This window comes from Poecilia latipinna, unplaced genomic scaffold, assembly GCF_001443285.1.
Source record: "Poecilia latipinna isolate Pla-1442-1.1 unplaced genomic scaffold, P_latipinna-1.0 Scaffold1960, whole genome shotgun sequence".
Taxonomy (NCBI): domain Eukaryota; kingdom Metazoa; phylum Chordata; class Actinopteri; order Cyprinodontiformes; family Poeciliidae; genus Poecilia; species Poecilia latipinna.
In genome coordinates, this window is record NW_015114576.1 from 21697 (window position 1) to 35632 (window position 13936).

The 13936-nt window shown below is 40.6% G+C and overlaps 2 protein-coding genes across 6 annotated transcripts in view; both read right to left on the reverse strand.

Annotated features, from left to right (window-relative positions):
- LOC106935415 (uncharacterized) overlaps positions 1 to 3237 on the reverse strand; it is an 8269-nt gene extending 5032 nt beyond the window's left edge. The window contains exons 1-6 of one of the 5 annotated variants that reach the window (XM_015015855.1): positions 3104 to 3237; positions 2943 to 2986; positions 2798 to 2873; positions 2532 to 2604; positions 1992 to 2093; positions 1096 to 1458 (exon numbers count right to left, since the gene is read on the reverse strand). In XM_015015855.1, the coding sequence (XP_014871341.1) occupies positions 1096 to 1458; positions 1992 to 2093; positions 2532 to 2604; positions 2798 to 2873; positions 2943 to 2986; positions 3104 to 3127 (682 nt within the window). In that variant the 5' untranslated portion in view covers positions 3128 to 3237. Of the gene's footprint in view, positions 1 to 1083; positions 1459 to 1991; positions 2094 to 2531; positions 2605 to 2797; positions 2874 to 2942; positions 2987 to 3103 lie in introns of all 5 variants that reach the window. The other 4 variants (XM_015015854.1, XM_015015856.1, XM_015015857.1 and 1 more) reach the window with 4 other exon arrangements.
- A 1576-nt stretch (positions 3238 to 4813) lies between these two features.
- On the reverse strand, positions 4814 to 12002 carry ddx4 (DEAD (Asp-Glu-Ala-Asp) box polypeptide 4). The gene is made up of 22 exons (XM_015015851.1): positions 11898 to 12002; positions 10949 to 10981; positions 9583 to 9631; positions 9452 to 9499; positions 9327 to 9377; positions 8628 to 8693; positions 8354 to 8398; positions 8246 to 8272; positions 8120 to 8173; positions 8013 to 8048; positions 7908 to 7943; positions 7790 to 7831; positions 7568 to 7710; positions 7353 to 7505; positions 7088 to 7242; positions 6864 to 6993; positions 6629 to 6795; positions 6410 to 6555; positions 5683 to 5782; positions 5347 to 5617; positions 5168 to 5269; positions 4814 to 5087 (listed from the first exon to the last, which is right to left on the reverse strand). The coding sequence occupies exons 2-22, from the start codon at positions 10967 to 10969 to the stop codon at positions 5010 to 5012; spliced, it is 1920 nt and encodes a 639-aa protein (XP_014871337.1). The 5' UTR covers positions 10970 to 10981; positions 11898 to 12002; the 3' UTR covers positions 4814 to 5009.
- Positions 12003 to 13936: the final 1934 nt, after the last annotated feature.

Consider the following 13936-nt stretch of genomic DNA (forward strand, 5'->3'; position numbering starts at 1 on the left):
GAGAAAAAGCCTCTCAGACTCTGAGCTCAAAGCAAGATGCCAGAGAGCACCAAACTATTTTTTTAAATTAGACAATTAATTTAATTTAACATAATTATCGCGGTAGAAGCCATTAGTTTGCTAAATACTTAATGAAACATATTTACCATGTTTGATGTTTGTTGTGAATGACGTATACTCACAAAGAACAAGATAATTAGTCCAAGTTTGTCGTTTATTGAACGTTCAGAAACTACAACGGCTGTAAAGCGCCATAGCAAAGGTACACAAAGGTAAAATAACCCAGATTATCAACTCAAAACCACTCGTACCTTTTTACTCTCTCTCTCTGTCATTTAAGCACACCAGTTGCTGCGACAACCTCCTGCGCTCCTTGAGCTGAGCAGAGATTACTTTAAAATCATAACATTCAGTTCGTTACAATATTAGGTTTTCAGGCTTGATATTTATTTTGCGATTATTAAGCGCTCCCCTGAACACAGCGGTAGTTGATTAGTTAATTTTAAACTTCTGCTCTGCTAGTTATTTTGGGAATGGAACCGAAACGCACAGAATTGCGCAACACCTTGTAGAAACAATAATTACAGAGATTATTATTATTGTTGGGTCATTAATTTGAACACTTTTTTTGATTTGTTGTTGTTCTTTAATAAAGTTACGAACGTTTTGATAAGGAGTCAGAAGACGACGTGCTGGTCTCAGCGTCATGGCAATGTTCAGTTTGTCACCTAATGCCGAGATCGACTCAAAACCTTCCACGATCTACATATTGAACCCCTGCTCTAGTAAAGCACGAACAGTTCAGAAGCAATATGAAAAGGGAAAAAAGCTATTTATTAACTGATTAAGTCATGTTTTAGATTGTTCTTGAAAAACTAATCAAGTCACAGCTGATTAGTGGGTGCACTCACAGCTGCAGTGAAACCGTTGATTTTTTTTTACAGCAAACAGCCACTCCCCTCTCTTGCAGACAGACAGACGGACGGACGGACGGACGGACGGGACAGACAGACAGACAGACAGACAGACATACAGACAGTCAGACAGACAGACAGACAGAAATAAGAGGTTTCATTTGAGCACCTTGTCCAGCACCTTGTCCAGCGATCAGAACCCGGACTTCTTCCAGCAGAGAGCGGAGCATCTCCTCCCTGCAGCAGCTCTCCCTCAGGATGCAGCCGGCTGCACCATCAGCGTCTCCCACAGGAACACACTTGTCCTTCCCATCACACACTGCAGATGCAGAGCGGGAATGGTTCTGATCCCTCAGCACTGCGCCTGACCGCTGTAAAGGAGGTAAGGAGGCAGACTGGTGCGCAGACGTTTGACAACCCGCAGACAGAGACTGAACAGGCAGGGTTGGTTTCTGAGGAGGATGAAGCTTCACTCCGGAGTGTGGAGCCGGAGGGGTGAAGCTATGGGCGGCTGCTGGTTGGCGCCGTTCTGAACTCTGAGCATCTGAGGACGGAGAGGCAGAACAAACATGGCGGTATTAGGAAACAGAGGTATGAAGGTGTAGCTTAATAAATAATAATAATTTTTTTATTAATTTTATTTTAGGAATTTATATGAAAACGAATCACAGTGTAAATCAGATATTTATCTCAACTTTATAAAAAATACCTTTTGTTTTATGTATTTTGCCAAAAAACATAAAACATTAATATTTACATTAACTTTATTTGATCGAGGGAAAAAATGGACGATTCAGAAACCTGGTTCTGCCATAAAGATGTAATTACTTCCTTAAATCAGAGTGTTTATTAAAAGCTGCTTCTCCGGGGTTCTGATTCAGTGGGTCTAAATACAGATGCATGCCACACTTTTCAGATTTTTCCTACGCAACAAAATCTTGGAATTTCTGTTTCTACTCTGTTGGTTTATCACCTAAAATCTCAACATAAAACAACCAAGCATGTGTTATGTTGGAGGGCACTGTTACATCCAAACTTGGTTAAAATCAGAAACTGGATTCCAAACACACCAAGTACCTGCCTTCGCTGGGAATTTCTTTCCAGGCTTTTTTCTTTGGAAACTGGAGGATCTTGGTTTGCTCATTACTTTCTTTGGGGTTCTCTGAAGACCTGCTGATGCTTGAACACACAATACATCAATTTTAGATTTTTTTTTAGATTATTCTGCAGGAGGATCCTTCAATTGAAAGCTGTGAAAGGATTTCACTGAAACACGTTAGAAAACTGACTGCTATAAAAAAGGGGCTGATGTTAAAATCTTTGTCTTCTTCTGTTAACCTTTAAAGAAAGCATCATCATTCTCCATAAACATGGCTTCAGATGCAGGAGAATGGTGAAAAAAGCAGCTCTCTTAGTCTAAATTAACACAATTCTGCAAAGAAAAGTGAGCCAAAAAAAATGATGGCTTCTTCCTGTCTGAGCGGCCTTGCAGTCCATGTTGGTACATGTCAGGAAACACCACAAATCTGAGGCCACGCAGTTCTTCAACTCAAACAGACACAAGCCTAAGATAAATGTCACAGTTTTGAGTCCAGGTATGAAGGAAAGCAATCTGACCTGCTTCGTCTGCCATAAGAATGCCACTGAGCAAGGCAGCACATTTGTCCAGGCCCCTATGCAGTGTGGTGACCTGAGGGCAGAACGAACACTTAATAACCAATCAAGAGAATATTCCAAATAATGATTTTCATCCTGGTCAGGGCTTCATGGTGCGCAGAGAATGGGTTTTATAGAGTCTAACAGAATGAAATCTGGGCAGTGCTGAGTATTTACTGGTCTCGCTGTTATGGGCCTGGGGACTAAAATTCCTGGATGATTCTTACCTGGTCCTCTGAGTCTGTGGAGTAGAGAGAGTAGTTGGGCTGAGGTTGGGGTGGAGGTCCTCTATCAGGAGGCGCTCTGATCACACAAAACAAAAACGGCATAAAAAATATTCATTTAAAATCTATCCTGAACGTTCAAACTCACCGGCTCACTTTAACTTTTCCTGTTAGTCTTCCCGATGTCACCACCTGGCGGTTATAATGAGAAAAACACAGCCAGGTCAGATGTAAGCCCGTCTTTAACCCATGTTTCAGACTAATAGCTAATATAGTAATTAAACCCCTTCAGCAATTCGGAAGTCATACTTTGTCTCGCGTTTTTCCACTCATGGTTTCCCCACAGTCAGTCTAAAGGTAGCAGCTGGACCCAGACGTGGACATGTCTCTAAGCTAACCAGAGGGAAAAGACAACTTTCAAACAAATCACTTCCCGCCGGAAGCGCGATATCTAACTGACCAATGGCGTTATGCTGCGTTGAATTTCTATTCGGAAATCTAGTATTCCAAGTCAGAAAAATGAATTGAAGATGAAAATCAGACTCGGAACGCCGGAGGTTCTTCAACTCTAAATTTAAAAACCAATACGACGTTCAAGTCGAAAAACGTCTGTATATAATACATAGAATGCCGCACTTAAAACAAATGCTTCTTAGGTGCAGCGAACGCATCACTGTAAATGACTCCGCCTACACCCAGCGGCCTCCCGTAAACATGCAGTGCTTGTTATAATAAAGAGCGTGAAGGGATTTTTGTATTATTTATCTCAGGTCGACAGGGTGGGTCTGTTTAGGAGATACAATGCAAATACGATGACGCTGAAATAATCTGGAGACCAAGCAACTGTTAATAGGACGGCATATAAGGACCATTATAGACAGAAAAACAGAGCAAATTTCGAGATTAATCTCAATGTTTTCAAGCAAATTTCTGGGGTACTGTGGTGGTGCAGGGGCAAAGCACGAATTGAGGCTTTGATTTTCGTAGCGGTGATCGCAGGTTCGATTCCCGGTCTGGTGACATTTGCCGCATGTCTTCCCCCTCTCTCATTGCCCTCTTTCCTGTCGAACTACTTTCAAATGAGGTAACTAGAGCCAACAAAACCTTGGAAATTTCTCAACTTGAAAAGTCGAACATTTTTTTACTTTAGAAATTCAGAAATGTTCCCGGTCTCTCCCCTCCCCCCTCTAAAAAATATATTCTCAAAATTATAGCTTTTTGGTGGAAATTTGCCAAATTCATTTCTGTCTACAATGGCCCTAATACTCTAGTAGTAGTTTCAAGACTTCAATTGCAAATAAAAGAAAAACTAATTTCTTACTGTTTATTCAATGTCACATGCTGTTTTTTTTTTCTTTAATTATGTAAAGCACCTTGAAATGCCCTCCTGCTGAAATGTGCTATACAAATAAAATTTGATTAATTCAGGTCTTAAGATATGGAAATACCTCAGTGGAACATCCAGTTTTGGGGACCACTGTGGAGTCTTCAAAATATGAAGATTAGAGAACCCTCAGCATGGAACAGTCAACATTCCAAAGTTATGCAACCCTGGAAAGTTCTACACATTAGGAACCCAGAAAAGGAATAAATGGGCTAACAAGTCATTATTTTATTTTTTTTACAATTTAGTATTTTTGCAATAAAATGCTTATTTCAAACAATGTTTTTTCCTTTAAAGTAATTTTACTGGAGTTCATTTAAACATGCATTCTTCAGGGAGTTTACATTCTGTGCTGCTGACAATGAGGATGAGCTCCACTCTTACTGCCCGTTTGTCCCTGCATCACATCAGTTTTTATCTCCACACTGACTACATTACTGAACTGTTGCTTTGAACATAGATTGATGGGAAAACTGACCGTCAGAGAAGTTGTACTGCAACTGGAAAGCTGAGCTTTTACCTAGAACTTACCTCATGTGTTTTAACTTTCAGTAGTATAAGGAAAAATTCAGGCTGCTCACCATTTATTGTTAATTTCAGAAGTGTCAATGCTCAGAAGAAATAAAAACACTAAATTTGATCAGCAGACTGACAGTTTTAATTTATCGAAAATTGAAATCAAAACTTCACAATGTCACCAAGTAAAAAACAAAAATGCATGCAAGCCCGGGGTTCTACATTCAACATTCACAAGCTCAGGTTCCCCAGGATTCATTTAACACTTAAACAACAAATTGAACTAAACAACTAAATCAATAGTTTGGAGAAGCGTCACTCCCATTCCTCGTCATCAGCTGCAGCCTGGGCAGCCGGCTGGCTCGGCCCACTGTTCTCCTGGAAGGAGCCCATCTGCAGACACACAACACAGCAAAGATTTTAGAAGAGCAGAAAATCAGACATGGTTCAGAGTCAGAGTGGAAGTAGATTACCTTTCTGGAATCCGTGGAGCCAAATGTTTTCCTAGGGTTGAAGCCGGCGCCGTGGCTGCTGAAGGCAGACTCCTCTAACCAAGGCGGCACTTCCTGCTGCGCCTGTCAGGAGAGAAAAACAAAGGCTGTTATCAGGCTGTTATCACAAGCTGAGAGTCAATCAGAGCTCAGAGTCTCACCTTGGACAGAACTGTGACCAGGGAGCGGGCCAAACCCCCATCAGCCTCTGGGTCAAAGAACGACACGGCTCTCCCAACGTTCCCACAGCGCCCAGTTCTCCCAATACGATGGACATATTCGTCGATGTCCTTTGGGAGGTCAAAGTTCACCACATGCTGAACATCTGGAATGTCCAGACCACGGGCAGCTACAGAAGTGGCCACCAGAACAGGACATTTCCCAGAGCGGAAATCTGTCAGAGCCAACTCCCGTTCCCTCTGCTCTCGGTCACTGCCAGACACACACCGTTACTGTGGGCAACAACAACAACAGGAGCAGATGGAGGAGTGAGTTACCCATGGATGCTGGTGGTTGGAACTTTCTCCTGGCACAGGAACACAGCAATAAAGTCTGCTTGTCTCTTGGTCTCCACAAACACCATGGTACGCTCCGTTCCTGCACACAGAGGTCAAAAGTCATCAACCCTCAGCCTCTCACTGGTGTAGATGTTATTATCTGCTCCACCAGCTGAAACAGTAAGTGATCATGTTTAATCTTTCATCATGTGCTCCACTTGTTTTGTTCCATGGTCACAAAAATTATGTAGCAACTTAAATCATTCTCTTTCTTAAATATCTCCAGACAAAAATATTCATGGATTACTAGTATTTTTTTTTTAAACAAATACCAAAACAAACTTCAGTCTTCACTATAAACAATAATATTTCAGGATTTGTATCACCTTTAACTGCCAGGTTTAGCAGCTAAATTTAGTTCCTTTATTGTAAAACCACCACATGAGTTTTTAATTTCCGGGTCAAAGGGGATCAATTTTTACATTTTATTCAAAGTCAATAAACAGTTGGTTTAAACACTTGATTCAAGTTTTGGGCCAGGTGCACAACTAAAGATGCTGCAAAAAAGCATTTTAAAGATTTGGAGAGAGAGAAAATAAAGATTTCATGTAATATTTTTCCCCAATTTATGGAAATGGACAACCTGGCCAAGTTTTGCCTAATTTGCATAAACAGTTAAAGTCCTGCACAGATATAACGCAAACAGAGTTAACAGCCACCAGTATACCTGTGGTTTTGAGAATATCAAGCAGCTGCTCCCTCTTGGAGAACTTGGTGACTTGTACAAACTTCTGTTCCACATCGCTGCAGGCTCCGCCCACAATGCCCACAGCCAGGAACAGATAATCCGGCTTTAGGAAGTCGGCAGCCATCCTGTTTAAGGAGCAGAACCATGAATGAGGCGGGGTCATGAAGGTGAAGCTGAAAGTCTGTGTGTTCAACAGACCTCTGGATGTCTTCAGGGTAGGTGGCGCTAAACATCAGAGTCTGTCGATTCTCCTTGGACGGCATCCCAGGGGAGCCAACCAGGCGCCGCATATCTGGCTCAAAGCCCATATCCAACATCCGGTCGGCCTCATCCAGCACCAGGTACCGCACCTTACTCAGTCCCACCTGGAACACACCCACACAGAAGTTCCTCTCTGCCTTACCCAGAGGAGTAGAAATGTTCCTGTCCTCACCTTCCCTCTCCCAATCATGTCCAGCAGACGTCCAGGAGTTCCACACACCACGTTACAGCCTTTCAGGATTTCCCTGATCTGGTATCCAGTGCTGACTCCTCCATAGACCACAACGGGACGGACACACGTCCTGAAACACCAGGAGGAAGACTTCAGCTCCTGCCTGGTCCTCCAGCCAGGCTGGAGGACCGCCTGGCTGGCTGGTTTCTAACCGTCACACCTACCCATGAGCAAACTTCCTGGCCTCCAGGTAGATCTGGTTGATGAGTTCTCTGGTTGGAGCGACTATGACGGCTTCGGGTTCCTGTGTCTCACTGAAGCGACTGGCCGCCACGCCGTCCGTCATGAGCTGCTGCAGGATGGGCAGCAGGAAAGCAGCCTGGAGGACAGGAAGGAACACTTAGTTTAAGATTTTACACACTGGTTGGATCGTATCCAAAAGTAAAACATTTCTATCCTCCAACAGAATTCCTATCTTGAAGATCTCACCGTCTTCCCAGAGCCGGTCTGGGCACAGGCCATGAGGTCTCTGCCTGCAGAGATGATGGGGATGCCATGCTTCTGCACCGGGGTCGGCTTCACATAGCCAGACTTACTGATGTTTTTCCTCAGGGACTCACACAGGGCCGCCTCGTCAAAGGTCTGAGGGACAGACAGTCAGTGTGGCTGAAGTCCTCCGTCAGACACACAGCTGAGGGACTCACCATGATGGCCCTGGGGGGGTTGGTGCCGCTGATGTCCACCAATATGTCGTCATACTTGTCAAAGTTGATTCCACTCTTATAGTGGGAGAAGATGGAGTCTTCGTCTTCGGGGAGCGTTGGAGGAACATATGTGACTCTCGGTTCTGTGGGTCAGAACAGCAACACTGGGTTCTAGGCAGCAGAACATGCCGTGTTTATCCAAGAGCCCAGACGATCACTTACTGTCACTATCAGGGTCATCCTTGACTGGACCTTGGTCTTCTCCTGCAGCACACAGAACAGCCATTACAGATTCACACTCACACACATCAGTTCATTCTCTCGTCCTAAAGCCTCAAACCTGGACTGAAGGCCTCTTCATCTTTTCCACGGTAACCTGCAACGACAGACAGTGAACTCTTGCCGACAGAAAACTACTCTCAAGATGAAGGTCTGGGTGACCAACCTCCACGGAAGCCTCCTCTTCCTCCCTGCTCAGCATCTTCAACACACAAGCAGTAATTAGTCAACAGCAACACCTGTGTCTGCAGAAAGCTGTGCATCCTCTGGTACCTTGTCTCAATCCTCCTCTTCCTCCCCGACCTCCTCTTCCTCGTCCTCTGAACCCTGCCAATCAGAACAATCAGCCAATCAGGAACTCTTAGAGCAGCAGAAGGTAAACCTTAAAGTTATTCCTACCATTCTCATGAGCTCCATCACCATCCTCTGCAAATCAGAGACCAAAAAGTCTTAGAGGCTGATCAAATCCCAGGAAACCAAACCAAAATAAAGATTTACAAAAATTACCAGAGAAACCGTCTGAGTTCATCCTGTTGAATCCTCGGCCACGCCCTGGTAATAGGACGAGTAAAGATAGCAGCTCAAAGTCAGCCAAGGCTTTTCGTGTAGATAGCTGCAGAATAATGCACTTAAAATACTTGTGGAGCTGAATCTTTATCTGACTGTACTGGAGTTAGATTGAATATTAATGGAACTGGTCTGCTGTGATCTGGTGCTAAACATAAACAGATTTTGTTTTTTTATGTGGACAAATGAAGGTCTAGTCTGGTTCAAATCTCACCTCGACCTCCTCTCCCACTGAAACCATGTCTCTCCCCGTCTTCGTTAGAATCCCTGCTGTCTCCATCTACAACAACAAACCTGAAGGCTTAGAACACCAACGAGACCAACAATCACTTCTATGCAGACTGATCCCTGATACTGCAGTAGGTCGTTTAAAAACGCAGCAAAACCTAGCATGGAGCAGATGTTTTCAATGTCTTGGTTGAGAGAAAAAAAAATCAAAATGGCCACCATATTCAAAAAAGAAATTTTATTTTTGCACTAAATTTGCCAATTTTTAATGACAATTCAATAAAATATTCAATTGTGATAAATGGTGTTAAGTCATACATAAGTGGGCCCATATAAATTATATTTACTGATAATTTTTTTATTTCTTAAGATGGTTGTCATGAAAAACAAATTTTTGCACTAAAATTGGAAATTAAAGATGAATACATTTGGTTGTGCCATAGAAATCCTACATAGTCTTGAACTAATGATTCTCTTTTCTGGATAAAATAGTTCAAAATGGTTACCATATGACCTTAAACTCTTAGGCTTGTATCCACACAATAATTTTTTTTTACAATATGCTGCACTGTAAAGACAGGCAACACCCTGTCTCCCCCTGCACTGGATTTCACCAGTATTGAAAATGGATGGATCACTGTACCAAATTTTCTGTTGAAAACCATTAAACTGAAGTAATGGAGACCTGCGCTGGAGTTCCAAAATCCTCCTCTGCCTCTCCCTTTGCCTCCTCGACCTAAAGGAAAACATCAACTCAGTTTCTGTGACTTTAAACTGAAAAATCAGAGACTGCTTACAGCACTTCCTTACCTCGTCCAAATTCACCATGATCACTTTTCCATGAGTCTCTTCCTGCCGCTTAGAAAAAAACAGTTTAAAGATAAGGGTTTGTTGTCGTTTTTTAACTTAGAAAAACCAGCAAGGGACATTTGAAACTATACCATCATTAGAGGAATAGCTGGCTGCTGTAAATGTAGTTGCTTTAGTTTCCTGTGGGGAAAAAAAAGAAGTTAAATCACACATTGACAGTTGGAAAACACCACAGCTTTAAAGTTCAAAGTTAGCATCAAATTTATTGGACATTAGGACAGTGTTTTTCAACCTTTTTTGAGCCAAGGTACACTTTTTTAATTTAAAAATTCTCGAGTCACACCACCAACCAAAAATGTAAACAAAGATACTCTGTAGTCGCCTATATTATATATAGTCATTCTTAAAGTGTCTTGAATAGGAATCAAATAAACACAAAAATGTTTTTTTTTTTTTTTTTAACACATTTTACATTTCTTATTTCAAATTGCAGGTAACATGTCCACTTCAAAAATACACCTGAACACAACAACCACAACAATGTGGTCTTAAATTTAAAGAAGTTGTAGAAAACTTCAAAGTGTTTTACAAACTAATCCACAAGCATTCTTATAGCCGGAATACAGATTCTTATTCTGAAAGAAGCAATAATATTTGGGAAAGATTTCACTGTTACAATATGAAGAGTTCCATGTACAAAATGTCAATATCTGTATATTTTACCCATCTAGTGTGAAACCTGTGCATATTTGGATGAAAACAGCTGATTTCCTGGCAGAAATTGAAGAAAGACAAAGCTCTTCCTCAACAGCTCTCAGTCTCTCTCTGTTTTTAATTTTTAAAGTAGCCAGGCTTGAGAAGCTCACTTCACACAGACATGTTGTGGGAAATGGACCCATGTTCTTTCTAACTACTGCTGAGCTTCACTGTCTTTTCCATCACCGTCATCACAGTCTTGCTAGATACGATGCTCTCACCGCTACCTGTAACATTCATGCATCACTAATTCTCTTGTTTTAATGTAAAATGCTCTGTACCTACTGCCATCTAGTGGTAAGAATCTAGTGGTATCTAGTGGTACATGATTACGCCGCTAGCCACTACTAACCATGGTTTCGTTCACGCCGAGCTGAAGTGCAGCGGCTCTATTTCCCTCCTGTAGTGCCAGATCGACAGCCCTCAACTTAAAAGCTGCTTCATACATTTCTCCGCCGTGCCTGCTGCTAGCATGTGGTTGTTCTAAATGAAAAAATTAACGCGTTCTTCTTTGATTTACAATTTTGACTTCTAATGATTCACTTCCTGCTAGAGAGTCCCCTGGTGGTTGAAGAAAAATATACAGAAAAGCCGCACCGGGCTACAATCCGCATGGTTCAAAGTTTAGGGAAAAAAAAGTAGCAGCTTATAGTCCGAAAATACGGTACCATAGGTGAAAGTGAATAATTTCCACGGCACACAGTGGTTGAAAAACACTGAATTAAGAGACAAGTAGCTTACCTCTTCTTCCCACTCGTCCATATTTATGGAGATCTTTCTTAAAGATAAAGAAAAAAATTATTTTTTTCCCTCCCTTTGAAAATTACTTCAGGGTTTTAATGTATTACCAGTAACTTAACAGGATCATGGTTTAAAAATCTTTAAGCCTTTTAGGAAGCAGGGCCATCATTCTTCTAAATTATTTATAGTAGATGTGGGAAGGCAAACCACAATATAGAAATATGTCTACAGCTAGAACTTTGCCTTGCATCCCTTATAAAAAGGTACAATAAACTACGTTTTTCTAATACTCTTCGGTATAGCTCATATGAAGGCACAATTGAAAAGTTATAAAATTGAATTCCATACTTTCCCAGACGGTGTTAAGAACCCTAGTTCAATAGCCCGTTATCATTTGAACGCTAACTTCGACGTCAATGCCTCGAAAACCCGGCAAACACCGAGATAAATGCTACCAAGCTAATGTTCCAACGACGGGCTGGTTATGGATAATTGAGAAATAAAGCCTACAATGCGGACTCCTGCTAATTATGTCACTAACACAATTGCAGCACATGTCAGTGTCGTCCTTATGCGAAGCCACGACCGCCATGTTGCTCCGAACATCAAGGAAGCAGCTTGGCGCCGGTTCTCCGCCGCCATATTTGTTACAGCTTGCACATGTTCCCAGACATGAAAACTCGCTGAAGCATGGCCCGTTTCTAGCTAAGCATATTAAATATGACGTAATTTTTCATAAAAACGAACAATATCAAAAATATTAACATTTCAAGTTATATTGGCGTGATAATAACGTTGCACTTTCCACAGAGCTCTTCATAAAATTAATTAACTTTGACCTAAACGATAAGACTCAAACGTTATTTTATTTCGTTGTTTTAATAACTAATCTTTTCTCATAGAAAGTGGGAATAAAAAGCAGTAAAAACGATAAACTAGCTAACATTACCTTTAGCTTCTTAGGTAGAAAGCTATTCTTGTGACTGTCTCCGTCTGCTTTCCAATCACGATTGTGACGGAGAGCTCACGACCTAGGGTAGATGACACGGATGGTTGCCAGGTCCGTTTCTTTCCCGCTTTACTGGAGCATGTTGAGAATGCACTAAACAAACTTCGTTTACGTAATTGTTCCGTTTCATTTATCGTGTTAACTTATTTAAATCACTTGAATAAAAACAGTCAAATGCGAAAATTATATTATGAGTTTCTACATCTAAGATAGTATCGAAAAGAATAAATGTGAAAATAATTAAAGTAGCTTTGCAGGGAGTCTTTGCAAACATTTGAATGTGAATGTTTCTTGGGACATGCTGATGGGGTTTTGCGAATGTGATCAAAGATTTTAATTTAAACATGTTAAGTTCGAGCGTCATATAATTGATCGATTAAATTTACAACAAATAAAATATACTGGATTGAAGTGTCAACACTAACATTGTACTTATAACGGTGATTGCCATAGCGTGAAAATGTGTAAAAAAAACTAATAGTTATTTTCTGACAGTTTGAAAGCAATACTTGTTTACTCTTGGCGATCCCGCAGTAAAAAAATGTCTTGGTATGTCAAGTCAAGTCAAAGTTTATTTATATAGCACATTTACAACAGCCTCAGCTGACCAATGTTCTTCACAACCAGCTCATAACCCTTTACTTTATCTCTCTTGTGATTAAGATTTGCTATTAAGATGATTGCTCTTAATTACATGCCATTAAAAATATCCATAGCCTTCTCGAGATTTGGGAGTCTCAGAGGTCTACATAAAACTCCTTTGATTCCATCCTTCATGTTTGACCTCTCACCTGTTCTGTCAACTGTGGAACCTTATATCGACAGGCGTGTGCCTTTCAAAATCAAGACCAATCAACTGAATTGACCGCTGATGGACTCCATTTAAATTGTGGAAACATCTCAAGGATGATCAATGGAAACAGCTCCATTTTGAACTTCATGGTAAAGGTTGGGAATATGTTAATATAATTTCTTGAGTTTCCATTTTTAATAAATTTGCAAAACACTAACAATCTTATTTTCTATATTCTCATGAGTTATTTGTGTGTTGAATTTTGAGTAAAGAGATTAATTTTTTTTAATAGTTTGGAATTAGGCTGTAACATAAAATGTGGAAATAGTGAAGCATTGTTTATAGTTAGTGGATGCAGTTTGTTCTTGCCCAAAGATATACCCTGGTGGAAATTTGGCCCATATTTTCTAACAGAACTGGTCGTACTACGTCAGGCCTTCTCACACACTCCATTACAGCATTTATCACTAATCCTCTCTGGGACTGAGATGAAGACTTTTGATTGTCGCTGCAATAGAGTGACTTTGTTGTCTTTATGTCACTTTGTAACTCATTTCGTGGTATCTGCTGATTATACTGATATGCCATTTCTCCATGTTTTTTACTCAGGAAAACACCTCTATAGCATTATACAGTAAAATTAACAGCTTGTCATACGAGGGAAAAAAGGTGTATTATGTTTCAAAGTCATTTCACTATGTTTTTGTTCATTTATAAATATTTGTTTCAAATAAAATTTAGCAAGATAAATATTTAGCTAGAAGCATAATATTGAGCTCAGAGCTAAATATGAGCTCTGAGATCATATGTCATCTCACCTACTTATTGTTTCTTTTCCTATTTTCTTGTCTAACATTTCACCTTAAAACAAAGGATAAGCTGTTTTAAATGCAAAAAATGCTGTACCAATGGATTTATATCAAAAGTGACAGTGTAATTTTTTTGAAGGATTCAGCCTTTTGAGTAGGAGTTGCTATTTCTCAAGACCCAGCTTTTATTTTGATAGTCCACTTCCTCTTATTGGCAGGCGAATTTGCATGTTAGCTAAATATTTACCTTGGAGGGAAATACTTAGCTTGCCAGCTAAACCTTTAGTATGCTAATGTTAAGAGAAGAGAAATTCTTGAACTTTAAAATCCTTTTGACTCGTTAAATCCTCTCTTATGCCCGGGTTCAGAAAAATGCT